The sequence below is a fragment of the Tauraco erythrolophus genome, chromosome 8, assembly GCF_009769465.1.
Source record: "Tauraco erythrolophus isolate bTauEry1 chromosome 8, bTauEry1.pri, whole genome shotgun sequence".
Classification (NCBI taxonomy): Eukaryota; Metazoa; Chordata; class Aves; order Musophagiformes; family Musophagidae; genus Tauraco; species Tauraco erythrolophus.
The window spans coordinates 43,643,468-43,670,932 of NC_141472.1; the positions used below are offsets into that span (position 1 = coordinate 43,643,468).

The 27,465-nt window shown below is 43.5% G+C and overlaps 1 protein-coding gene across 1 annotated transcript; it reads right to left on the minus strand.

Moving 5' to 3' along the window:
- Positions 1-561: 561 nt before the first annotated feature.
- On the minus strand, positions 562-25,899 carry PRPF40A (pre-mRNA processing factor 40A). Its single transcript, XM_086616149.1, is given in 29 exon segments — positions 562-1,712; positions 2,873-3,007; positions 3,905-3,966; positions 4,069-4,165; positions 4,253-4,339; positions 5,303-5,398; positions 6,420-6,557; positions 7,070-7,155; positions 7,158-7,185; positions 7,358-7,449; positions 7,603-7,717; positions 8,094-8,114; positions 8,116-8,228; positions 8,986-9,108; positions 9,111-9,135; positions 10,694-10,802; positions 11,297-11,461; positions 12,096-12,160; positions 13,108-13,216; positions 14,099-14,413; positions 14,825-14,849; positions 15,232-15,352; positions 15,832-15,942; positions 16,045-16,122; positions 18,614-18,636; positions 18,869-18,899; positions 20,869-20,949; positions 24,050-24,187; positions 25,802-25,899. Coding segments are annotated over 29 exon segments (2,718 nt in total). The 5' UTR covers positions 25,838-25,899; the 3' UTR covers positions 562-1,619.
- Positions 25,900-27,465: the final 1,566 nt, after the last annotated feature.

Genomic DNA, 27,465 nt, shown 5'->3' on the forward strand with positions numbered 1-27,465 from the left:
ACGCAGCACTGGATACAACGAATCGCAGGTCACCTTGGACCCAACTCAGGTATTTTTTCCCTAAGTGATCGGCGATGAGTCGGGGATGAGCAACTCCCATTCTCCCTGCTGGAAAACAACAGGATTGGAGCGTGCTCTGTACTGGACACCCCGCGGATCCCACCTCACCTCCATAAAAAAAGGCCTCGGGTCCTGCCGAGTCCAGCGGCGCAGCTGCCAGCGATTCCTATTTCAAATGCCTCATTCCAATCTCAAATCGTGTTCCGAAGAATCGGGCTGAATCACACAACCACCCCAGCCAGAGCGCAGGGTTTTAACTGGACCTTTTGGGGATTTGGGCTGTCACGTATGAGGAAAAAAAAAAAAGCACTGAAAAGGAAGCAGAATTCCCACTACAGTCTTCCAACAGTTCCGTGAGCACCCACTTCGCTGGCACCCAACGATCAGAGACAGCAATAATTCATCAGAGCTGTACAGGGTATTGAAAACGAGAAAAAAATACCAGTACACGCTAGAAGACGAGGTTTAATTATTGATAAAAATGTACAAAAACACTCCCCTGGGCGAGTTTCAGACTGTGTCCCGTGCCCGAGCAGGGCTGGCAGAACCTTCCCAACAGCCAACTGGCCAGGGGCACCCAAACAGGAGCCGGGGCTTCGGCTTTTTCCTCTCCCCTGTCCCAGGGATGTTCTGGACACAGCCACACCGCTGCTGCCGAGAGGCGGTGGTACACTGTGCAGCAGGTCCTTAAGGCAACACATGGAATTTCAGCACAATTCCACTTTTAAATTTTCCTAACGTGAAGATAAACGCTGGAATAACACCGCAGCTGCTCCAGACGGTTCAGGGGAACGGCGGAGGCAGCTGTGACACACAGCACCCTCTGCCAGCACCGCAAGGGAGGGCCCGTTCTGTTCCCATCGACCACAATTCCAGGGGTTTGAAAATTTGCCTTAAAAACTCGCTCCGAGGCGGTCCTTGGAGCCGGTCTCAGCCGGGAAGTCAGGCCTTCGTGTCGTGCACACAGCTCAGCGTTGGTTCGGCCAGTGACGCAGTTCACAAAACAGCAACTCCAATATCTGATTATTATTTTTTGTTTTGTTTTGCAGTACAGATCAAGAAATGGGATTCATTCCTCTCCTTCCATCGCCTTCCCCTTTCCAAAATAAAACAAATTAAACCACAAGAAACTATATGAACAATCTCTTTCTAAAAATGAAATTTTATCTGCCTACCCTGGCCAGGCAAACCAGCGTGACTACCTTTCTAGAAAGAGATGCTTTGCTAGAAAGGTGCCAACGCTTCCCTGGGCCTGCAGGCAAGATCTGGCACACGGGGCAACACCCTCCGCCACGGTGCTCCCTCCGCGGTGAGCGGGGCACCCATCCCGCCTCGCAGGTCCAGGACGGACACTCAACTCCGACCTCAGAATTTCATTCACTTGTCTAGGTTTGATGCCAGGCCTGTAACAATAGTACTCAAAGGTATTGCTGGGGTAAAATTAAAACCCACTGTTTTTTCAACAATGGAATTCGGGATATCAGAACCCACGTCCTGAATTAGACATTGGTTTCTTTTATTATGCCACCATGTAAACATATTTGGTATAAATAATGTTCTCATTGATCTTCATCCAGTTGTTCCAAAAGAGTCCTCCTCTGTTTTTCCAGCTCCCCTTCGCTCAGTTCACTGCCAGAAGTGTCCCAGTTGCCCTGCGGAGAGACGCACCATTTATTTTCCGTGCTGGATCGTACGTTACCCGTACGGCCCTCAGCAGGAACACAGACACCAAGTTGGGGAGCACGTGGCACAGAGGGCTCCCGGTTGAAGCCCTGGCACACGCTTCCAACGTCATCTGAGGCTTTCAAGCATCGTGTTAAGTCATTTTCTGCAGGCCACCAGTGTCACGCTTAGGAACAGAACATGGGGCGGGCGAGGGAGGAGCTGAGCTGAGGTCCTCCTGCAGACTGTGCCTGCCTAATCGCACCCAAGTTCACCTCCTCAGTAGAAGATGCCTGCGTTAGCCCATGTAACTGAGTTTTTCCAAGGCTTCTGGAAGCCAAGGCAGCTTATTTTAAGATAATACAAAAAGCAGACATCTGCCCTCTCACCTCAGAAGGTGGAACATACGGGGTGTTATCCGCAAGGACACCACCACAAGCGAAATAACCAGAGGGAGGTACGGAATTCCCTCCTGAAGAAACCCCACAAGATGCTGAACCAAAAGTTTCTATCTTTCATTCAAACACTCTTGGGCACCTTTGCAAACACTGTTCTAAGCCCCTTCCAAACCAAGCAGCAGAGAGCAGGAGTGCAGTCAGGAGGCTCCCACGGGACTTCTCAGCTTGAAAAAATGCAAGAACTGTGTGTGGAACTTTGTTCCACTACGACTTTTTTCCAGTGTCAGCCCTGCACCAGCCCAGCACTGCAGCTACTGAACTTTTAGACTGCAGGTGCCACACAGTCACCCAAGTGCTTGACCAGCTGTGCTGCTCATCTCTTTTTTGGCCAAACAGATGAAAAAAAGAACAGTGGTTTAGTCATAAATACTTCTTTGTCACACTATGGACCAAACTTCAGTACTGTCTGTAAAAGAACATGCCTCATTCACGCTCGACGTTAACGAGCAACAATAAAAGCCCTTAATCAAACAGTAATTTCACACATCAATTAAGAAAAAATTAAATGAGGGAATAGGATCTGTATGATTTAGCTCTGCTTGAACATTTGATTCTTTTAATCTAAAAACAAAACATGAATAAAGCTCTAGCACCTTACTTAAAGTAAACCTATACAGCTTGTGTTCTACACTATTGCATCCCACTGGTAAGTAAAGCTGAAAGTACCAGACAAAAAGGAAATGAGAGCTTACAGAATCTTTTCCAGGTCGTTTTTTAGTAGGAGATTTATGTTTGGATTCAGATCTTTGTCTAGCTCTATCCTTTTCGCTTTCTCTCTCTCTTTCTTTTTTGTCTTTTTCTCGTTCGAGATCTGATTCTGGCGAATCCTGTGTAAATAAAAAATAATTAAATATTGATATTAAATATCTTAATTTATAGAATGTCCACACCTCAGAAGAGTCTGACTCCATTTCACTATAGGCCACATTAGAAAAACTGTTTAAAGTGGTTACTAATTGAACACCCCTATTAACCACAGCAAGTAAGTAACACAAAGTGATTTGAAAGGAGAGAGGTTTGTTTAACACAGAATAACTTTCACCATTCCCAGTGCGTGCAAAGGCAGGGCACGCTGCATGCCATACAACACAGCTCTTCTGGGCACAACTGTTATTCCTGCAGTAACATCTCTGGAAACGGTGAAATCTGGGAAACATTTTTCCATTACACGGCTGTTGTTTTGCAGCCAACAAGAGGTCAGACATCCAAGCTTCTTTCTTTACCCGGGACAAAAAAAAAAAAAAAAAATATTCTTTGGCCTCAACCGATACAGAGTGAAAGCTCTTTCTGCTCCTAAAGTCCCTTGGATGCTCCAGTACATTCCATATCAGAGCTTCCAATACAACTCTGACAACTCAAGTAGGCAAAAGGAACAATGCTTACGGAAAAGACAACTGGGGATTCTTCCCAGCTCTCCACAGTCAGTAAAAGTGAGCGCCAAGATTTGCCATGACAAACAGCAAACATCAGGCTGCGAGTACAGTCCTTCACACCTGCTTGCACGGTTGCAGTTGAAACTCCTGAATTTAGCATCTTAAATGGTTTAATATTAAGATATATGTAAACAGAAAGCTACTATGCTGCCAATACCCTCCTCCAGTCTGATCCCACACAGTCCCTGTTCCAAAGACAGCTGGATGATTACAGATCCCCAAAAAGGATTACTGAAACTGTGAGGTGTCGAGTTGTCCATCAGCCAACCCAAAAAAGTTAACTGCACTTACGGACTTATGCCTTCTCTTCTTGCTCTTTTTCTTGTGTTTTTTTGACTTCTTGTAACTTCTCTCTGCAGATATAGGAAGAAACAAAAATACATCAATAAAGTTACAAAAGACTCAGCAATAAACCAGCAACACTAAAAAGAAACAAACAACAAAAAATCTCGTACCAGATTCTGCACTGGAAGAACGCTCAGAAACTGATCTGGATTCTGAGCGCTGCCTTTTCTTCTTGGAATGGCTATCATCATCCTCAGACTCGGAGCCCTTTGGATGCAAACCCCACGTGGTTAGCAAGACGACAGCATCAGGAAGAGTTACAGAGGCAGATTAAGACACCACGCAACACCTTACCGAACGAGAACGTGATCGCTTCCTGTGATGTTTTTTAGACTTTTTAGAATGTTTCTTGTTCTTTGAGTGATGATGCTGACACTCGTGCTAGAGTACAAGAGAAGGCAAACGTTATAACCGGCGTACAGGACACAGCCAGAAACTGTAGTGAAGTTTCTCCTTGTCCACAAAGGCATCTATGGCTAGCAGTGGTTAAAAACCAAATAAATCATGCATTTATTGTGTCGAAACAGCTACCAGTACTGCCATGTTAAAGTTGTAGTAACAACCACCTAGGAGCAAGGAAACATACAGCTTTAGGTATGGATGCACGTAGCTTCTACTCCCTGGATCCCTGTTTTAATGCTTCCAACTGAAAGCCCCTGCTCGAGAGGGCCTAGAATACACTGCGCACCCTGCTTTGCCAAATCTCAGATGCTGAAGTCAAGACATTTGGAAAACTCTTACAAACTCCAGAAAACAAAACAAAAAGACCCCAAGAGCATGTGATGCAAAATCAAATCTCATGTTATCTAGGAAAAACCAGCACCTTCCTCAACAAGAACAACTGGTCAAAAGTCTGCAGCTGAACTCTTACTGCGGCCCATCCACAAACGAAGAATGAAACTGAACTACATCATCCCTTTGGCACAAGAAAAAAAAAATTGGCTACAGGAAAACCCACAAGAAACAGTACATCTGCAGAGCTTAGTAGATTTGTAGGGAATAAAATACTGCAGAAAGTCTCTTTCCAATTTCATCGTGTTTTGTATGAAATCCCAGCAATAAACAATTTCTCTAAAATAAACCAGGACATTTTGATGTTAACTTCCAAAAATTCTTGCAGGGAAACAGATTAAAAGAACAACTATGTATCAAATAACTGTAACATGTTCTTCAGTCCCTACTTTCAAGCTCATCCATGACTTTTAGGTAACACACAATGTCCACTGCAACAGGAATCGGTACAATTCTGTTAAATCCCTCTCCCTTCCCACACAATTTCAGAGCCAATCAACTAAGATTTCTTTTGTATATTCTCTAACCAGGAAAAAATAAAGTAATAATTACCTCTAGTACATGCATGAAATCTTTAAATATTCTTTTTCTTTCAGACTCCAGAGTGATGTCTTCGAATGCTGGTTCCTTCACAAACCTCTCTCTGATCTGTAAGCAAACCAGCAATGAAATACCGATATGAAATACAGAAATAAATATAATACAGAAATAAATATTCAGAAATACAGAAATGAATAAATATTCAGAAATAAAATCATGATTAAAAAAGACACGATTTCACCAGTCGAAAAAGCACTGTACTGTTACAAAGCTGAACTTTTTTTATGCCAGCTTCACAACCAAACAGCCTTCAGTAAAACTGTAACAGAGGCACGCAGAGTCAGACTGGTTTTTGCTGCAGGTGTCTTTTAGTCCATGCAAGCTTACATCCATGCTTTAACAAAGTGTGCTGTGAGAGGAAAGATTTTTAAAGGTTATCTTAACCAGAACAAAGCTATAGACTTTTAACCAAGAAGAGTGCTTTATATCCATTTAAATCAAGTTTGGGGGCTCCAGGGAGACCTTCCAGCAGCCTGCCAGCACCTAACGGGGGCCTACAGGAAAGCTGGAGAGGGACTTTTTACAAGGGTGTGTAGTGACAGGACAAGGGGAAATGGATTTAAACTGAAAGAGGAGAGATTTAGATTAGAGATAAGGAAGAAATTTTTCACTCGGAGGGTGGTGAGGCACTGGCACAGGTTGCCCAGAGAAGCTGTGGCTGCCCCATCCCTGGAAGTGTTCAAGGCCAGGTTGGATGGGGCTTTGGGCAACCTGGTGTAGTGGAGGGTGTCCCTGCCCATGGCAGGGGGGTTGGAACTAGATGATCTTTGAGGTCCCTTCCAACCCAAACCATTCTGTGATTCTATGATTCTGTTTCGTTGGTTGGGTTTATGGTTTTTTTGTTTTGTTTTGTTTTAAACTGTATTGAAACAAAAGTATCAATAGAATCAGTTATACACATCAAATTTCAAGTTTTACTGAAGAAATTGTAACATTTTTAGGGGTCTAAGTTATATAAACAGAAACACTAAGAGCTTGGAGAATTGAAGTTGACTTCTAAAAGCGTTAGCACGCAGCAGCCTGTTAAATGCACTTGGAAAGACTTTGAAATTGAAGTGACAATACGTACATCTTCCCAGACAGCGTCCAGTTCAATTGGAGGTGTAGCCTGCTTCAACATGCTCTTGAAGGCAGACTCTTTCCGCTTCATTTTGCGAGCTTCTTCTTTTTCCCTCTCTCTTTCACGAGCTTCTGCCTTTTCTAGCAGCTGTATCGAACAAAAGTTGTGAGATCGTTTGAAAGACATCAAAATGGAAGACTAATAATTCAGCTTAATGCAATTTTTGGGAAGCCCAACACCAGTTTACATTTAGCTTTCTACTAGTCACTTGGGCATACAGGAAAATTAACTAATTAGTTACTCTTAACGCATGCGACTGCTGTTCCTCAAACAGCATCTAAAATAGAGTTAATACATCACACAAGTTAGAATTACAGAAACACACACAAAAATCCCTAAGGAGAAAAGTTATGTATAAATTAGAGAACATTACTTAAGTCCTGTCACAGAATTCCTCAAGTTGAAATGATTATGTTTTGAATAAAGATATACCTCTGCAATCTTTATTTCAGGAACTGATACCAGGATAAGCAATTCTAAAGCACAGCATCTCTCAAATATTAGTCATAGCAATCCAATGAAAATAAGTGCCAATTTTTGGTTTTTACAAGAGATTTCATACAATGAGTTTTTGAACATTCCTATATGTTACTACTTACACTGTTGAAAGCCAGCTTGATATTTCCTGCGTCTAGAGTAGTGGCTCTTTTAGTTGAGCTGATGACCGTTACAAAATCTTCAAAGAAGTATTCACTTCAACCACAAATCCTTTATCCTGTAGAAATTCCTTCTTGGCATCAGGAAAGCCAGAACCTCTCATTTCAGTGCTAATGCACGCGACATTAACGCGGTGTGAAATCCCACCTCCCAGGAGCAAAGAGTTCACTGGAATGACGTATTTGGGATCAGAAGAGGGAACTACGTAACGGAGCGTTTTCCCCTCTCACCTTTAAGATGTCTTTTATTATCTTCTTTTCGTCATGGTAACGTGCTTTCAAGTCTTCAACATAGAACTTGAAAAGATCAAGTGCTGTTGATCCTGACGAAAAAACTAGATAAGTCAAAGCTAGCTCTAATAAAAGAGCTGCATTTTTTTGACATTTAGAAAATATACAATAACCCTGCTCTACTCTGCCCCAAACCCAAGACTTTTACCTGACTTTCTAAGGGTTGGAAGAGACAGTATTCTTACCAGGTTGACCAAGCATGTTGGTGAATCTGATGTCAGAGCTTATGGTTGGGTATAGCTCCATCCAAGACGACATGGAATGTAACTGTCCATGCTCGTGCAGTTCATCTAAAAACAGCTACAAAATACAAGTGAAACGCAAATTTGTAGTCACTCATCATGCTTTCACTTGGCTACCAGCTGGAATGGATACTCTTGATAACTGGAATTCCATTTTTGTTACAATGTGATTGAAAAGTCATTTTTTACATCATCGGTTCTGCCTGCCTCCCTCCACCATTTACAATATTCCAATTGCATTTCCTTTCCATTCATATCTATTTCCTCTTGCTTTCCTTCCTACTCTTGCAGCTTTCTGGCAAACACATGTATCATACAGCAGACAAATACTACAAACACTGATAACTGACACACTATATGAACCCATTAACCTAAAGAAAATGTAGAGTATCTAATCACGACACACCTAAGACAGAAAAAGAAAGTCCACCAACCTGAAAAGATTCTCTGTTTTTTACGCTGCCGCCTTCTTTCTCTAAGCAAACTTTTCTGTTTTTCTTCTTCCTCCTCTTTTCCAATGCCCTGATGTGTTCCTCAAAAACAGATCAGTGCATCCTCCTTATCCATGTCTAGCAAAACATAACAACAGAGCAATGAGTCAAAATCAGGTATTTCTTCCCACTAACTGCAGGAAGTTTCCTACGACGAGATAACAGCAGAAGCTTCCCTGAGCACTGAAACACACGAAGACCTGTGCAGCAGCAAAAACCCACCTCCCCAACCTGGATAAATTCTCATTGCCAACACAGAACACGGGAGTCTTCGCGAGAAAAGTGATGTAAATGAGCACTTGTGCATCTCCCCACATTGCCACGACTATCTTAAAGCCACGGGACAGAAGTAAGAACACAGAGCATCTTTGTCAAATGCCCTGGCAGCTGTGTAAGGGGATATGCTGCTCCTAAAATACAGGATCGACTCGTTTGGGGGAAAAATTTGCTCAGAATGGAAAAACTGCCTTCTTACTCTAGAAGAACAAAACAATTACTTTTCTAGGAAACAAACACAGCAGGACCTCAGCCTAGCAGAAGGTAGCAAAGTATTTGCAACACATGACACTGTCAAATAATTATTCAGACTTCAAAGACTACCAGCTACTACGACAACTCAATCCCCACAAGAAAGGTAGCCTTTGCTTTATCAGGAAGATCAAACAGTAATGATTTCTGAAGCTGACATCTGTCTCCTAAGAACCAAGACAGGTTCTGCTCAGCAGCTGTCACAGTGGCTCTAGAACAGGCAAGAGTAAGCCATGCTTAGTCAGGAGTCCTCACTGCTACAGAAAAATCCATTCTCTTCCAAAAAACACATCGACTTTTTACATACTCTGAAGTTCCTCATCTTCTGCAAATGTCGGATTGTCCATCAGATACTGCTGAGCCTCCGACCAAGTAGTACAGTAAGTGACATTAGCCATGTTGTCTAGTATGTTCTTTAAAGCTTCCCATTCCTCTTCCGTAACTGTTTGGCTTGTTCCTGAGGAGAAAAAGCATTTTTTTAAAAAATCTGAGGTCGTCTGACAAAAAAAAAATACATAAACCCTCAAGCATGTTCTCCAGGAAAACACAAATTAATCTTTCATTTACATGGAAAGCAAGATAATGCAATTTGGACCTACATAGGATTTTTACGTACTGTTACCCCTCGCATCCACAGATAAACCATTTCACTACTATTATCTCTGGACTGTTCCCAATAGATGGAGAAAGCTCAGGAAAGGGAGCTCCTCTTCCAGAGACACCAGAGGAAACTGCCAGTCCAGTGCTGCAACAAGGCACCATGGAGCAGATGTAACACAGTGTGCCACCACAGGCCATTTCTTCAGCAGTGGTGTTTGGGTGGCTGGCCTCTTGTCTGTTTTTTTACTTTTCTAGCAAAAGTGGACCTTAACACTAATTTAACTTAAATCAACTCCAGAAATAGTCTTGCTACACAATTTGTATCCAGTTGCCTGCTTTCCATCTACCCAAGTATGCTGGCGAGTGCCAGCATCACTACTGAACTGCAGTGAGGATGAGATGACCAGACACAGTGAGGGCCAGATCCTCGCGGTCGGTGTGGCACCACTGAGGTGAAAGGAAGCACAGCTTCTGTAACAAGCCCATAATAGTTCACAGTCTGATTCAGAGCATTTCAGAATAAACCCCATCACATTCATCATACGGTCAAGGGCAGGTTGGATGGGGCTTTGGGCAACCTGGTGTAGTGGAGGGTGTCCCTGCCCATGGCAGGGGGGTTGGAACTGGATGATCTTTAAGTCCAACCCAAACCATTCTATGATTCTATGTTATTTATTAAAATCATACTAATAATTAAACACATTGCAAAATTAGCAGCAACACATCTCAATAAGAACAAAGACCTTTCAAAGAAACTGCTCTTGTATCTGCCAGACAGGGTCAAATCAGGGGGCCATCTTGTCCACCAGCAGACTGCAATGAACTAGGGAAAGCTGACAAGTAATCTGCTCCTAGATGGCTTCCCAGTTTCTGACAGGTAGCTTTTCAGGAAATTCTCATCTCCAAAATGTTACTCTGCAGCAGTTAGCTCCACAACTTCAGTTTTGTACTGTGCAGGATCAGAACTTCCAATAGTTTGTTAAGGTAAAGGTTCATCACCTTCTGCCTGCTACCTCTACTGAATGCTCCTTGAATACACTAAGAAACAAGGAACGACTGCCTCCAAATTCACCTCTGCAAAACCAGTCATAGTTTTGAAGTCCCACTAATGCTTTCTTCTTTGTCCCCTTCCCATCACATCTTTCTAAAGTGAAGGGCCCCTCTCCACAGTGTCTCATGGTTGATAAACCTTGTCTCCCTCTGTTGTTTTCTCTCTTTTTCTCCCCGACCCCTTTGAGAGGTGGTAACCTCACCTGTACCCTGTCAGCAGTACATGGTTCCCAGTTACACAGCAATGTCCTCATTCGCTTCTCCATGCCCCCACTTAGAACTGCACTGCTTGCAAGATTTCCTTCCTCAGAGGTATACACTAATTACAGATTGCAAGTGAAAAGGTAAGTTTGAAAGAACGTTACCTTCTCCTTCTTAGACAGAAAAAACAAGACGTCTTCATAAATTTCCAGACGATCACGCTCAGATATCGCGTTCCAGACTTCCATTTCTCCGAACATTTGTTCAGCTTTTCTGTACAAAGAAAAGCAAAGCATACAATCTTTAACTGGTGAACAGCGATTTAAGTTGTGCCACTGGCCTACAATAACCTTAAATGAACCTTGCTACAAGCAGTCATGCTTTCATATGACATTTCCCTGATTTTCTGTCTTGGGCAACTTTCTCTGTGACAACTTTCTCTCTCTTATAAACAAAGGGAACAGTTAAAAACTAAAGCTGATGCCACTACACACTCCTCTCCACAGAGGTGCAAGTTCACATCCAGTGCCTCACCTAAGTATTTTTATCTGAGGGCTAGCGTATGTCCAGGGCACTGTCGTGGCAATCATTACATATATACATATATATATTATGAAAATGAGAATATTTGTGTTCCTATAAAAATTTTAGTTACAGGCTTTTCCAGGCTGAGCATATACAAAGGTTAACATCCACTAAGAGCAATTAATTGATTATTAATTTGGCAAGCTAGTGAAGGCTGGAACTTCATTTAAGATCAGTCTTACTTGTATCTTGTTGTGGATGTCATCTTTTCATGGTTTTCGAGGAAACGCTGGAAGGATTCTTTAGCTTCTTTGTATTTTGATCTTGCTTCTTCTTTCTCTTCTTTTTCTGTTTGAACTTTGTAAGCATTAAAGGCTTGCTTTTTTTCACTTAATTTTGCCAAAGCACTTCATATCAAAGAAAAAGAAAACAATGTCCATTATACAAAAGGGAATTAAATGAGAAAAACAAAACCAGAGCCAAGAGATAACAGATCTGAATAATCCAGGTTTTTGAGACAAAATGAAATATAACCTTAATGGCCAGTCATCCCACTGTCTCTCCCTCAGGACTATGGAAAATCATTTCAAAAAAGCAACAAAACCAATCACTTGCTAGTAAAAGCAGTTAATAATAAAACACAAGCTACTGTCACGCTTTCAAGTTGCATTTACACATTTCACATTATACTGAAAATTTTTATCATGGATATCAACCACTTTTCTGCCAACGTTTATAGCAGCCACCTGTTTAAAAAAGTAACCTAGAGAGCCTTTAGCTCCATTATTGTAAATGTGTGCTTTTATTCCCAAGAAAATAATTTAAAGATCATCAAATACAACTGCCACATCTTTTCCAAATGAAAAACTAAGTCTATGACTTGTATTTCTTTATGTAATAAAGGAACAAAGTTCCCTGACAATAGTACACATTCACTAGTGCACAGTGTCTGTTAAAACTACCAAAAGTCACATCAGTAAAGGCAAACTACCTCAAATAGTATTTGTGTAGAAATGTAATGAGGAAAGATTCAAGCAGTACCTGTATCTAGGATCATTAATGATCATTTTCATAGCTTGCTCCCAAGAAGCATTGGATGGTACTCGCTGTGAAGACATTAAATCATTAACTCATTAGTTATGGAACCAACATCCAACGAGAGATTCCTTAAAAAAAACAGCCTTTACAAAAAAAAAAAAAAACCCAACAAAAACCAAAAACAACAAAGCAACAAACAAAGCACTACACTTTTGAGGTTAAGATATCATTCTTTGTCACAAATTGTTAAAAAATGTTATTACTAGCAGTCAACATGGAAAAAGAAACAAGGTACTTTTGGGATTATTGCTATTTCTGCAATAAATTTTTCTGCTAGTTTGTCTACTACACAACTATGTTGACTCATTAGACAAAACACAAATAGATCCCATATTCTCTGAGGGAAAACCAAAGCCAGTCTTGTTTTACTCCCACTTCATCTCCATCTTTAAAAAAAAGATCAAAAACTGAGGGCTCAGACAACCAGGCAACACTTATCAGAAGCACACCTCACTGCCAGATAACCAGAATTTCCACAACACTTTGGATACAGTTTTAGAATTACTGCTTCACAGGGAAAAAACAACACCGTGTCTTTAAATGACAGTAACTTATGGAAACACTGCATATTAAATGTAACAGTTTGTCCTTTTTCCACACAGACCTCTACACTGCCTGTCTCTGAAGCACCTAGTGAAGCTGTCCATCAAATCACTCACTGCTCCAGTTTGAGTTCTGGACAAAGACCAGGTTACAAGTCTGCATTACAGCATGGGGATCATGTAAAAGTAAGAAAAATCAGAAAAAAAATGAACTGAGAGCCCTGATGAAAACCCAACACCTCCCCACTCACCCAAAGAGCTGGAAACAGTTTAAACTGTGTGCTGTTTTCACTTCCCTCATTCTTGTATAGCACAAAAGTCCTCTTCCACAACAGTGAGAAATTCTTCACAAAAGCCTAGCAATTTCTGGCAAATGCAGTTTGTGTAGTTTCAATAAAGAATAGTTGAAATACCTTTTCTTTTAACAGTTCTTTAAATGCTTGCTTTGCTTCTTCCTTTGTGTTCCACGTATAGGTTTTTTTAACCGGCTGGGCATCATCATCCTCTTTCTTTGAAGCAGCACTACATACAAAGATCAGTAATTTTATTATTTAAGCATATTTTTTTTCCTAAGTTAGAGCCACTGTAGAGTCATAGACCCCCATAATTAGGTAGAATGAATTTTCTGAATAGCAACTCAGGGAAATATAATAACGCTATACATGATGAACACCACAATTTGTACAAGACTTTCTTACAGACACCATGCATAGCTGATGAAAAAGGCAAACTATTTCAGAAAATTCTTACGGCTACCTGCTTAAGTTATCTAGAAATAATTCACAAAAACATAACGCTGAAATTTAGCAGGAATATTTATACGTATAATATATGAAATATAAAGGTGAGTGCCTAAAAATATGCCTCTTGCCCTGAATTATCTCCTGCTGGCTATAATCCTCCACAGGGTGTTTCTGTTTTGATTGAATGATACAAATCGTAAGCTGTAATTCTCCACATCATCAATTCTCCATCATTAAAAACCAAAGATCTCACTTCTGGTGGAACAGAAAAGATCTAGTTAGTATTGCATTTTCTTCTGTTGACCCCCCACTGCACAGATCTACAGAGGGGAAACACACAGGGTAAGCCTACGATGTTACCCTGGGAAACTCTTACAGTTCTCAAAAAACACACTAAATGTTCAAGCCACTCATCTTCTCTGTAGGGTTTAAGAGCTTTGGGAGAGGGCTGGCAAGGTGTGGGCACTATTTTTTCTAAAACCAGATTTAATACTTGTTTCTCTCTTTCTCACTCATTATTCTTCTCTGCTGCCAGTGATTCGTGCTCACGTCTCACTGCAGGAACACCTGTCCAAGAAGCCTGGCCACCTACAGCTGAAAATAAACCAGATGCTAGAACACAAAACTGCAGTCGAGCCCCACGCTTCGTAATTTCACTCACTCTGCTGAAGCCTCCTGCTTGGAAGAGTCATCTGCTGCGTTCGCCGCACCTTCTCCGCTCTGCTCCTGCCCAGCAGTTGCAGCAGCTGCTTGGCCCTGCTCCTCCCCTGCAGCGGTGCCAGAACTCTCATTTTCTCCCCCAGCAGCAGCTGCAGCAGTTTCTGCTTCAGGGGCTGCTGTTGCTGCAGAGGCAACAGCGGTGGCAGTGGCAGCTGCAGCAGTGTCAGCAGCAGTGGTGGCTGTGGCACTGGTGTTTGCTGCTTCTGCTGCAGCAGCTGGAGCAGATGTCGCCGGAGTGGATTCCTCGGCCTTTGTGCTGTAGGGACAGCCACAAAAAACAGGAACAGTCACATACAAGTATTGGACAACTCAACAGTTTAGAGAAACTCGTAGTTTAAATGAGTTAATAAAAGTCAATAAAGGATGAAATGAGAGGTTTAGGTCTAGTTACAAAGATTTCTCAGAAGAATACAAAATGACCTTAGCTCAGAGGAAGGAAATGCTTTACTGAATCTGTGTACCTATATAGCTCAATCACTTAAAAAGAAGCCCAGAAGATATTAAAAAAAGAAACCCAGAAGATATTATTTGAGTTTTTATGTATTAAGCCACTATTTGGCATGAAAAGCTGCAACAAGTATGTTTTAAGATTCAAGGACTAGATTCCGTCTTTAAGAAATAACAGGCAGCCTAAGTAAAAAACATTAGCATATAATGAAAAACATACCTGTTTTCTTCAGCTTTAATCATTGCTAGAGGAGAAAGGGGAAAAAACAATCAAAATCTAGCTTCAAATATAGTTTATATATGCATGTAAAATGTTACTTTTAACACGATTTAATAAAATGTTCAATATTTTGTTATTATCACTAATTTTAATATTTGTGCCCTTTAAAGACTGAAATCAATTCAGACTAAGATGAAATTTAGAAATCCCATTACATAAAGATTAGGGTATATTAAGGAAAACTTCCTGGTTTAAAATAATTATTTAATTTTAAAAGACTAGTTCAAAGAACAGATAAAGTCGGGCTTCCTGAAACTGATCTTTCCTTCTTTTTTTCTTTTACAATTTTTATTTTTTATTTTTACAACACACTGCCACTCTCCCTACTGGTTTTTCCTTAACGTTACCTTCAAGATCCTCAAGCTCCTTGGGTTTTGCCCAGCGCGATTCCTTTGTTTGGGAATTATAATAGTAGGGCTTTCCAGAGTCAGACTTATACTCTTTCCAGGGACATTTAGACAACAATTGCTGATGGACAGAAAACAAAAACATAAAATCAAACTTACAATGGTGTTTTCGAATTAAAAGGATAGCTAGGAGTGAGCCACAAACACCACGCCAAGAAATAATTTAAGGATCAACGCATACAAGGCATATACTTTCCAAGGAAAATTTGCCCTAGCAATAAACACACACGTTGCTTATCTAAATATTAAAGAATGCCTTTATAATATCTTTTAATACGTATCTTTTTAATATGGAAAATGTATCTAAAAACTGAGGAAAACTGTTGAGAGTTTTGTCCATTTGCAGACTCAAATTCTACCAACATAAGGAGCACGATAAAAACATTTGGCAACACTTCCTATTTGAAGAGTTTGCTCTCACTGAAAAAAAAAAACAAAATTATTGGAACAGCTATGCTCCTGCACGGCAGTTAGGCTGGTAAATTCTTGTGTTCACACAAACTCACACAGTGCACTAATCTCCACCCAGATTTAGTTTACCTCAGCAGGTGTTTTGAGATCATCTGGCTTCTCCCAAGTAGACTGCTTTGTTTCAGCATTATAGTAATATGTTCTTCCATCAGGTGATTTGTGCTCTGTCCACGTGGATTTCTAGGAAAAGTCAAAGACACCATTAATGATGAAGGATAACTGCTGACCGAGACGCTCTCGAAAGCCCGGGAAAAGTTCAATACAAGTGGAAAGCAGATAAACCTGTTTGGAGTGCTCTTCATTAACAGAACTGTTGGTTGTGGCAGTTTGCTGGGCTGCACAAACTACAGGGTGTGTTGTCTGAGGGCGAAACAAAACAGAGCTCTGAAAAGACATTCTGGTTAATAGTTGTTTTCTGTTTGAGTAAGTGGATTAAACACAACAATTCAGCAGCAAAGGAAAGGCAGCAAGGCAAAATTTAGACATCTAAGTCAGTATTGTACTCAAGAAACTATTTGTTACAAATCTATTAAGAGTCTCTACATTCTCCTCTCGCTCAGCCATCCAAGGTAGCCAATCTCCACAAGAAAAGAAAGCAAAAGTGAATGCGATAGGACTCTAACAACTTCAAGTGAAAGTCCCAGATGCACACCACGTTTTCAAAACTAAGAAAAACTGCCTTCAAGAAGGTTCTGCCTTGGAGAGTTTCGTGTGAACTCAGGAGCACCTTCCTACTGCTTTTCAGCAGCAGTTCACACAAACTCTGAAATTGGGACTGGCAGAAGACAGCTTCAGCCATCTGCTCTGTTTCAGTCACTGGACACGGCTGAGGAGAAACAACTTCCTCAGGTCCAACTGCCTTGTTCAGTTCCATAGAATGCAAATCTCACACAAATAAAAGCACAGCTTATAGTCACCGACATTTAACAATTACACAGGGTCCCCAAATTCCAAAGCAATAACCAAAACTATACAATGGGCTATCTTCGAGGCCACGTGACTATTTTTACAGATTCTGCCTCTGAAGTTATTTAGGCAAGCTATTTTCTTCATCGTCTTAAAAAATCAAGGTAAATGTCTGGGCTAACCTTCTAGAGAACTAATTTACTATTTATAAAACTTAAAATAGAGATCTGATAGTAGCTGAAAGCTATTCATGGTCATTCAAGGTGCCATGACAGACAAAATTTGTGATTACTTCCAGCTGACCTGCCTACATCAACACAAAGGTACATCAATTCGTGATTCCAAAGTTCCAACATTGCCAGTTTTGTTCCACCAGCGATTTTCCATCGGATGGAAAGGTGCAAGATGACAGAAAACCACCTAATGAAGCAAGTTTGGCCTGCAAGCACCATTCTGTTTACAAGTTCAACCTACGTTAAATCACCTTCCCTGCAACCTCCCCAGCATTTATCCCTACTTAAGCTGGTGAATTATGCTGTGTTCCCTCAAACATGGAAGGAGACATTAACAAAAGCCAATCTCAAATTATGTCAAGACAACGTCCAGACAACGTCACTTTGTCTCAAATAACGTCAAGGTTAGTACCTGATATTCTTCAAAAACCGGAGTGATGTTTTCAAAATTATTCTGGGTAACTATATAAGCTGTTCTCTTTTTATTGCTAAAGTATTTGGTGAGAAAACTCTCAGTAAGCTGACAATGCTAATAAAGGTTCCAATAAATCACACAGGAGTAAATAACCTGGCGTTTCCTGCGTTAAGGAACAAGTATGGAAGACTTCTGGAGTCCCCAACACAAGAAGGACATGGAGCTGCTGGAGCGAGTCCAGAGGAGGCCACGAAGATGATGCGAGGGCTGGAGCACCTCTGCTATGGAGACAGGCTGAGAGAGTTGGGGCTGTTCAGCCTGGAGAAGAGAAGGCTCCGGGGTGATCTTATTGCAGCCTCCCAGTGCCTAAAGGGGGCCTACAGGAAAGCTGGAGAGGGACTTTTTACAATGGCGTGTAGTGACAGGACAAGGGGAAATGGATTTAAACTGAAAGAGGGGAGATTTCCATTAGATATAAGGAAGAAATTCTTCTCTCTGAGGGTGGTGAGGTACTGGCAAAGGTTGCCCAGAGAAGTTGTGGCTGCCCCATCCCTGGACATGTTCAGGGCCAGGTTGGATGGGGCTTTGGGCAACCTGGTGTAGTGGAGGGTTGTCCCTGCCCATGGCAGGGGGGTTGGAACTAGATGATCTTTGAGGTCCCTTCCACCGTTCCGTGATTCTATGACTTAATCACTGCCTACTGAATTCTGCTACACATATTAGAACTGCTAAAGCAAAATATTAATATGTAACAGGCCAAAAGCCACCCAAACGTCAGGAAAATAAAAATCTGCTTGTAAACTGGTCATTGATATGGAAGGAAAAAATAAAAATAAAAAAAGAGGAAAAGCACAGAAAGAGGAACAACTTTCAATCCTCTTCAGTGCATACAAACCCTCAACTCTCCCCTGAGTAACTATGTAGCCCAATACTTGCAAAGATTTAAATCTGCAAGCAGTTGGCTTTGCAGTAATGTAGGTATCTAGGCTACAACTCACTTGCTGCTCAGGTAGGGCAAAAAGACCTAAAAACATCCCAAGAAACATTTCACACTGCTGTCCTGCGTACTACGAGAACTAGAAACAGACTTTAAAGCTCAGAAATAAGGGGAAATATAACAGAAAACGTTTTCTGTTATATTTCCACTCTACTTTAACGTTAATTACAGTCTGACAGTCAAATAAGCAGAGAAGCTTTACAGGAGAAAAGTAAGATACAGGTTTCTTTTAAAAAAAAGCCATGCACACACACCACCACACTGCCATCACAATCTTCTGGCATTTTGGTTTTCACATACCTGAGTTCCAGGAGGTGTTACGCCTATAAAATAAAACAAAATAATAATTTAAAAAGGGATATGTTGCTGTATTTTTCTATATAAAGACTCTAGTGAATCATTGTTTGAAAGAAATTTTTTTTTCTGGGAATCAATGAAGATGTTGGTTACCGAGATGGTAAATCACATTTTACAGAAAAGTATAATTTTTTTAAAAATACTTCACCTAATTTTGGTGAAATATTTTTGAAATGGTAACGAATTGTTTATACTTACCTACTTGTGCATCCATACTGTTCACCCCTGGCTGTAAAAACAACAGACATTTAAGTACGGAGTGCAATCGTAATTAAACCATCAATAAACACACAACATTTTCAAACAAGTGCTTTTGGCAACAAAACACCCTACTGCCTTAAATATGGATTCCTAGCTTCCCTGAATCCTTACTGCTCCTGAAATAAGCCATTAGGGACATCAAGCTACTTTTCAGAGAGGCAGTATATACCATAAACTACACCAGGGTGCCCCTTGCCGTGGTTCCAGCACCCACATGAGTAGGTTGGGAGAGAAAAAAAGATTCTCAATTTATGCTGGAGCAGCTTACCAGGCTTCTGTTGGAATTACGTGGCACAAGCCTTGGAATGGATTAGTGCTGCATTCATAAAGCTGCTTGCAAATGGCCAAAGCTCTTACAGATACACTTTCTGAAATTCTTTCAAACTAAAGAAAATGATTAACAGAATTCAAACAGCGTTTTCCCAATCTCTTTCCTTTTCTGTAGGCAAAAACATAGCCTGCAGGTTTATCTTTTGCTAGGGTTTATCTTTCAGTTCTCTCCTGCAAATTTTATTAGCAAAAAACTCCTCAAGTGAAAAAGCAAAATTTGCTGAAGAGAGAAAAGAAATCATATTGGATCAATTATGGTTTGTATTATCTGATGGGACTAAACCAGGTGAATCATCATCAAAAGGCCTTTAACAGGCCTGGACAGACTAGATCGCTGGGCTGAGGCCAACTGTATGAAATTCAACAAGACCAAGTGCTGGGTCCTGCACTTGGGCCACAACAACCCCCTGCAGCATTCCAGGCTTGGGGAAGCGTGGCTGGAAAGCTGCACAGCAGAGAAGGACCTGGGGGTGCTGGTCAACAGCCGATTGAACACGAGCCAGCAGTGTGCCCAAGCAGCCAAGAAAGCCAACGGAATCCTGGCATGGATCAGAAACAGTGTGGCCAGCAGGAGCAGGGAAGTGATATTCCCCCTGTACTCAGCACTGGTGAGGCCACACCTGGAGTACTGTGTCCAGTTTTGGGCCCCTCACATCAAGAAGGACGTTGAGGTGCTGGAGCGGGTTCTCAGCTAAGCAAGGCCATAGTTAAATTTGCAGCTCCAGAGCTCTTCTGACATGTTCCTGTGCTCATGTTTACGTTTCCACATCCCATTCTAATTTGCTGTGCATTGTAAGAGAACTAACCTGACTGAAATCATCATTTTTAGGAATTCCACTGGTTCTAACCAGCTTTCTGGAAGTAAACTGGTAGCGAATCTGCACAGGAGTGGTCTGAAAGCCCACCACACTTGGATGAAACACTCACAGAAAAAATTCAGAGTTCTACAAGGACAAATCTGACTTGGAGATGTAGTATCTGCATGGTAAGAAAATAAAAAATAATTTCTTTCTAAATTTAAGTGGACAGAACTGGTTTTAAGTGGATCCCCTACCATTAGTTTAAATCTCTGAAAAGATCATGTTAATAGGGAAGAAATTTAGCCTCTTCCACTTCAGAGGGAGACTTCATCTGTAACATGTTAACTCTTCCCTCTCCATTTCCACCCAAATAGCTTCTTCCTATCTTCAATGCTTTCAGCAAACTTTACTCAAGAGCTCAAATGCACTGGATTTCAGAAACTTTAACGAAAATCAGAAATGCACTAGTCAGACAATTCGCCCTCCCTCCAAACAGCCAGAGTTCACACTGGTTCCTGCCAAGCTACAGGCAGGTAAGGGACGAGGGAGGAGGCCAGGGGTACAGGAAGCATTAGAGAAAGCAGAATCCAGAGAGAGTAAGAAAGGAAATTCAGACAGGGCTACAGAGAGGAGTTTGAAACTGACAAAAATCCACTAGTTCAGTGCAGAAATCTTATGTTTGACAATAATTCAAGAGCTAGAGGAAAATTCACCAATTCAGGAAAACAAAGGCATTCCCCTACTGAAATAACCCCAGCGACTGACACAAAAGTAATTTTAAAAAACAGAAAGTTCAGGAAAACTCACCGGAACCGTGGGCTGCATGGCAGCTTGAGACATGTGAGACATCATCATTCCAGGCATTACTGACTGCATCATTCCAGGCATCTGGAATTAAATAGTATTTCAGGCATATTGTATATTTTAAACTCCTTTTACTTAAAGTCAATTATCTTGGACTAGTTTTTAATCCAAATAAAACCTCTTCAAGCACTTGGTGACAAAAAGTAGGACAGGTTTGCAGAATTCTGACTCCCTTCATTACACTCCTACAAAAGGGACATGAGGAATAACATGTCTACGGCACTCCCAAGTCTGATGTGAAATATTAATAAAGACCACCACTAAAACTACAAAAGAACAGCAACCGATGAGATGTGTGATCTGTTAACAAGCTGTTACTGAAATTCTAAATTAAAGCAGGAAAAATCAAGGTTGGGAAAGACTTCTGCAAAATTCCAGGGCCACATGGAATAAACTAAACAAAGGAAAGGTAAAATCCGAATCTAAGTAGAGTTCTGCTCAGGTTTTTTGGAAGCTTTCCATCTGTCTCCCTTTCCTCTACCCTCACACATAGGAACAAACACTTTACAGGGATGCTAGGAGGAGGAATTCCTGCAAACCACTTCAGGATGAAGAGCACTATTGAATTTAAACATTAAAGCTCTAAACCAGTTCTGAACTCTTTTCTTCCATGTCTGCAAAACACACCTTAAGGCAGACATACAACATTAAACCGTGTGACAGAGTGAACTTGGTAATGGGGACACACCACCTGACAGAACCCAAGCGTTGGAGTCTAGACTTGTCTCCGAGTTTGCCTGGTGTCTGATGAGACCAAACCACGTGGCTGCCACTCAGGTAAGCCAGCTTTTGCTCAAATATTTTATGCTTTTAGTCTCAAAGGTGCAGTTATGCAGAAGGCATGCAGCACTGAAGTGGTGCACTGAAAAGATGTTGAAAATGCCACTGAGAAAGTGTTTAACACCTTGCACGTTTGACATTATTTTTGCTGATTCTGGCTTTTAAGAACGAACAAGCCGTAAAAACGTGGCGAAAGGAACAAAATATACAATTTAGGTCATTAGGAACATGAAGTTTTGGCCACTCATCCCAAACAGGTCTTGAGAAGTCAACCCCCTTCAACCTTTCAGTTATGCCCCTTTACCTTTATGGTCCTTGGCAGGCTGGCCAAGAGACCCCATCCCCCTGCATCTTCAGGGAGCACCAGGTTACCACTCTCATCTTGCATCTCGTGCGGAGAGAGGGATATGTGCAGGGCTACTGCTCCACCCTCAAATCCACAAGGTTTTCTTGGGAGGGTGAGGGAGGAAGGAAAGACTGGAATCGGCCCCTCCTATTTCTTGTCATCCTGTAGAAGCAGGAGAAGAAAGCACTCTTGCCCCACTGCTACTTGCAACTAAGGGGGCTCTGAGCACGTGAAACTTCTTAAAAGCCCTGGCTCAGGTCCTGAAGAAACCCTGCACACTGCTCTGTTTCTGCACAACACTAACCCAAAGTCCATTAAGGAAAAAAAAAAAACATTGGGAAGGAGAGTGAATTCTTCTCCAGAAGACCTTCCACTGATTGACACTGGCAGGAGGTTGTTGCTATTATCCATGCAAAGTACCTGTCCTACAGGGGTTCACCTCAGAAAGGAGAAAACAAGCTACTGAACATCCCACCCTGCAAAGCCTCTCAAATAAACCTCTGAGATCTGCTGGAAGGAAGAGCTTATCACTCAAGGAAACAAACTAACACAAGTTCATGCTTCCAGCACAACAATTCTGGTGTGAGAATATCACTGTCCTGGCCCGTCCTTAAGGCTGCAGGCTAACTGAGCCTATCAGTTACCTCTGAGATAATCTCAGGATCAAGATTATCAATCCTCTCAGGATTCAAGAAGGAATTCTGCAAAAATGCAAACTGTCCTTATTTCTTCCCCTGCATCTCTGCCATCTCCTCTCTGCCATCCCATTTATGCTTAGTGTTTTCCTCAACAACTACCAAAAACTCCTGAGCTCTCTATATTGCTCACTAAAATATTAAAGATCGAAATACTGAATAAATGAGAGTGAGAAGAGTGGAACAGAAGCCACAAAAGAACTGTGAAGTAGAGGAATAAAACAGAATTGCTGTTTAAGTCTCTAACGATCGCACACAAAAGCTCATGCTATTAGCTATCTTGCTCCTGGTCAAATCCTCCTTCACCTCTTAAAACTGCATTATTTTTACACAAGAAGCCCTAACAGGCTGCAAAACCATGCTGAAGATTCCTACCAAGCCTTTATATAGCAGAGAAGAAAAAAAAAAAAAGAAAAGAAAAAAAAGAAAAAAGACACACACTCTATCCAAGGTACTGCAAAGGAAGACACTGAGTTGCCAGCATGACTCTGTGGGCTTTTCTCAAAGGGTTAATCTTTTCTGCCATCCTCTGTCTGCTCTGCCTTTCTGGTCTAGTCAATGACACTCAGTTTCTGCTTATGCAAACCATCACCACCAGTAGTAGCACTAGAGCATTTATGATACCCAGAAACATAACTGTTTCTTTTAAAAGTCTAGGATTTAACCAGAAATCACGCAGGGAAGGATCTTTGATCATTTAAAAGAAAAGCTTTCAATTCACAAAAGCCTGGACATGATTCTGGCTACTCTACCTGTCAATCTGAGTGGCCAAGTTTATTTTTCAGCCACATGACACTGGCAACAACAGTACATTCCCCAGAACCAAAAACCCCTCCCTAGGATTCAAGAAGGAATTTTGCAAAAATGCAAACTGTCATTATTTCTTCCCTTGCATCTCCGTACACTTTTCAGCTGTGCAGATGTAAGAGTTAGCCAAGAACTAAAGACACACGAAGTTCTCTACCACTACTACTTCTGAGAAGAACCACTACTTTACGTTTCTAGCACGTGCTAGTAAGCCAACCTTACTTCCTCAAAATCTAAAGAAAATTAAATCTAATAAAAACCAAATTACAGATTCACACCCACGACTGTTTACGATTAAAGTTACACAGGAGGGGCATCAATCACCTGTCTACAAATGAGGAGGGTTTCTGCATGGATAGGGACTGTGGCACAAAATACTCTGAATTATTGATGTTACCATGTGCAAGCTGCTGTATGAGACTTACCTACCTCAGGGATTACCTGGCATCATCGTGGGAATAAAGAAAGGAAAAATAATATGGCAAAACTGCCTTACCTGCCCCATTGGTGGTCCTCCCATGGGGGGCATCATCTGAGGCATCATGCCATGTGGAACCGGCGGCATATTTGGTGGTCTCTGACCCATAGGGTGCATTCCCATGGGAGGATAATGTGGCATGCCTGGGTGTCCCATCTGAAAGACAGCACCAAAGGAAAAAAAACAGCATGACGTCAGCAGACCCAAACACCACAAAAGCAGTAATGACAAAGAGGCCCACAGCTGAACTGAAAATGATCGGGGCAATTTTAGATTGATGCTGCAAAACAGCAAACAAGATCGTTCCCTCTTTCTTCTAGGTCCTCTGGAGCCAGAGTTAATCATAATTAACAAATCCATTTTCTTTCATCTTATGGTTTGTTACAGAAAAACACACTAAATTCAGGAAAACACACTAAATTCAGGAATGCAGCTACTCCTGCTTGCTTTTCCGTACAACTAAGATTAACACAACTAACCCTGTGGCATAAAAGTCAACCAGAGAAACAAAATACTCCCAGTGTCAAAGTCAGAAACAGCTTCTACACTGACTTCCACCCCAGTCTCTGTACTTCCCTAAAAACCTGAATCCTGTTGCTATTCTAACGCTTGGAATAGTCACACTGCAAGTACAAAAATGGATAAGGATGTTTTTCCCGTTTTAGTTACCAAAACATCCTAAGAGCTTTCTATTCTAGTCAGAAGCAACAGTCTAAGAGTACCCTGAGATAAACTCTGGAAAGCATTTTACACATACAGGAATGTTAGAAAAGTGCACCAGTTTATTAAAACAAAAACTGTTCTTCAGCAAAATATTATTTTAGAAGGGTCCTTCGCAGAAAAAAAAATAAGTCACACTTTGGATGTGTTTAAAACCAGTTTCTCCATGATGTTTTTGTACCAGAAGACACTCTGAAGCTGGGAGTCGGTGGTTCCCACAAAGAAATCACAAACAACTAGGAAGGTTTGGGACTTCGGAGGTAACACTTGACCCCCCACCACACCCTCGAGCCTCGCAAGGCACAGTGACAGCCTGCCTGTTCCCCGAGCCGCAGCTGCTGCCCAGACAACTCAAGGAGAAGAACAACGTTTCCTCAAACCCTCCTTCGAGCATAAACGCGTTTTCTTTTCCTTTCTGAGGGACCCGCAACCAGGCGCCGTCTGTCACCTCCCAGGCCCCCCGGCCGGTCCCCGCACCTGAGGACGGGAACGGCACTGGTTGAGCCCCTGCTCCCCCCAGCTGCGCCCCCATTCGTAGAATCGTCTGGTTGGAAGAGACCCTCAGGATCATCGAGTCCAACCGTTCCCCCTGCACTGTCAGGGTCCCTAAACCATGTTCCTCAACACCAAATCCACATGGTTTTTAAACACCTCCAGGGATGGGGACTCCACCACCTCCCTGGGCAGCCTGTTCCAATACTTCACAACCCTCTCTGTAAATAAATTTTTCCTGATATCTAACCTAAATTTCCCCTGGCGTCACTTGAGGCCATTCCCTCTCGTCCTGTCACTCCTAACGTGGGAGAAGAGACCGACCCCCATCTCCCTACAACTTCCTCTCAGGTAACTGTAGAGAGCGAGAAGGTCCCCCCATTGGCGGGGCCCGACCGCGCCGCGCCGCCGGCGGAAGCCCGCCGCGGCCGAGCGCCCTCCCAGCTCCCCCGGTTCGCACCGCAAAGCCGGTCCCACCACCGAGGGCCGCAGACCCCGGAGGGGCGGGCAGGGGGCGGCGCGGCCCCGTCCCCCACTCCCCGCCGCCGCCCTACTCACCATGAGGGAGCCGCGGTCGACGCCGCCGGGCCGCATCGAGGGGCTCAGCAGGCTGCCCCCGCTGCACCTGCCAAGAAGCCGCCCTCTGAGTGGCTGCCGCGACGAGGGGCCAAAGGGCATGAGTGGCTCGGGCTCCCCGCGGGGCGGGAGCAGCGGGGCCAGCAGGCTGACTGGCTTCCCGGCCGGCCAATCCGGGCGGCCCGCCAGCCGGGTGCTCTTCGGCGATTGGTCCGCGGCGGAGGCGACGGGCCGGACGGCGTCCCCCGGCGTCAGCTGCATGAGGGGAGGGGGCTTCGGCAAGGAGAACGGGAGCGGCTGCGGGGAGGCGGTCGCCGCCGCCGCCGCCGAGTCCCCACCTGACATCCTGGCCGCCGGCCCGGCCGCGCGGAGCTCTTCTCCGCCTCTCCGAGCGGCGGCGGCAAGGAGCGGGCGGATGGAGGGAGGCCCCGCACCGGGGGGGGTGCGGGGGAGCCGCGGAGAGAAGACGGCTAGCCGCGCCGCGCCGGGCCGGGCTGGAGCGGAGGCGCGGCGGGCCCGGAGCGAGCAGAAGCGCCTCCTGGCGAGAGCGGCCCGCTGCCCGCGGGGATCGAGGCACCGGGCCGCGGAGCTGGTGCGGGGGGAAGGAGCCGCGGCGGGGGCCGAGCAGAGAGGCTGCTGGGAAGGGGTCACGTGGGCCGGGGGCGGGGTGGTGGGAGCCGGGCGGCACCAAGAGCGCCTGAAGGAGCGGGGGCAGCCGCGCGGCGCGCTTCTCGCCGCCTGTTCCAGCAGGCTGGGGGGTGGCGGCCGCGCTCCCCTCCTTCCTGAGGCAGGTGGTACGTGCCGGCCCGGATTGGTACGTGCCGGGCGGGGCGGCCAGAGGCGCGCGGCCTCTTTCCCGCCTCCCCGCCTCGGGCGCGCGGTGGTAGGCGCCGCCTGAGGAGGGAGCGGGGCACGGCCGCCATGGCGGGGGCGGCTCCTCAGGGCGGGCGGAGGCTGAGCCCGCGCTCTGCGCTGTGGTGAGGGCGGGCAGCCCGGGGCTGGGAGGCTGCGGTAGGCCGGGGGCCGCGGTGGGCCCGTGGAAAAGCTCCGCTCGGGACCGGCGCGGGCAGCGGGACGGGGAGCGCTGCCCTGAGGGCGGCTTTCTGTGTGGGGGCTTTGTTGCCCGGGAAAAAATCAGCGCTGACAGCTCTGTGAGTCTTCCTCCGCCTCAGGGAAGCGTCCCGCCGTAAATTCCAGTCGCTGGTTTGTTTAGGGCGAGTCGAGGTGCTGATACACAGATAGACGGCCATTAAGAGTCTTGTTTAAATCAGGGCTTCTTCAGGCTCTGAAGCTTTTGGTCTTTTGCAAGGACACTGTGGAAGAACGTGAGGGGTTTTATCCTTTTTAGGAATCCCGTTCTACCGCCTCGAATAGCGGTCTAGTAGGAGAGGCTCAGCTGGGCACGGTGTGATGTTGCAAATGCGTCGGTATTTTCACAAATGCTGTGCAGCATTTTTATTAAACTCATATTTTACGAATGAGAAGGTTTCCAAAATACTGTTACAGATAATATGATGGGCATTGATAAGGGTTCAAAGTAATCTTAAAGGCTCTACTACTTCATTTTTATTTAGACAATGTAAGCTGGGTTTGTTAGAGCTTGCCTTGAACCAACAGACTATCTCAAACATCAGTTTTTCACTGTT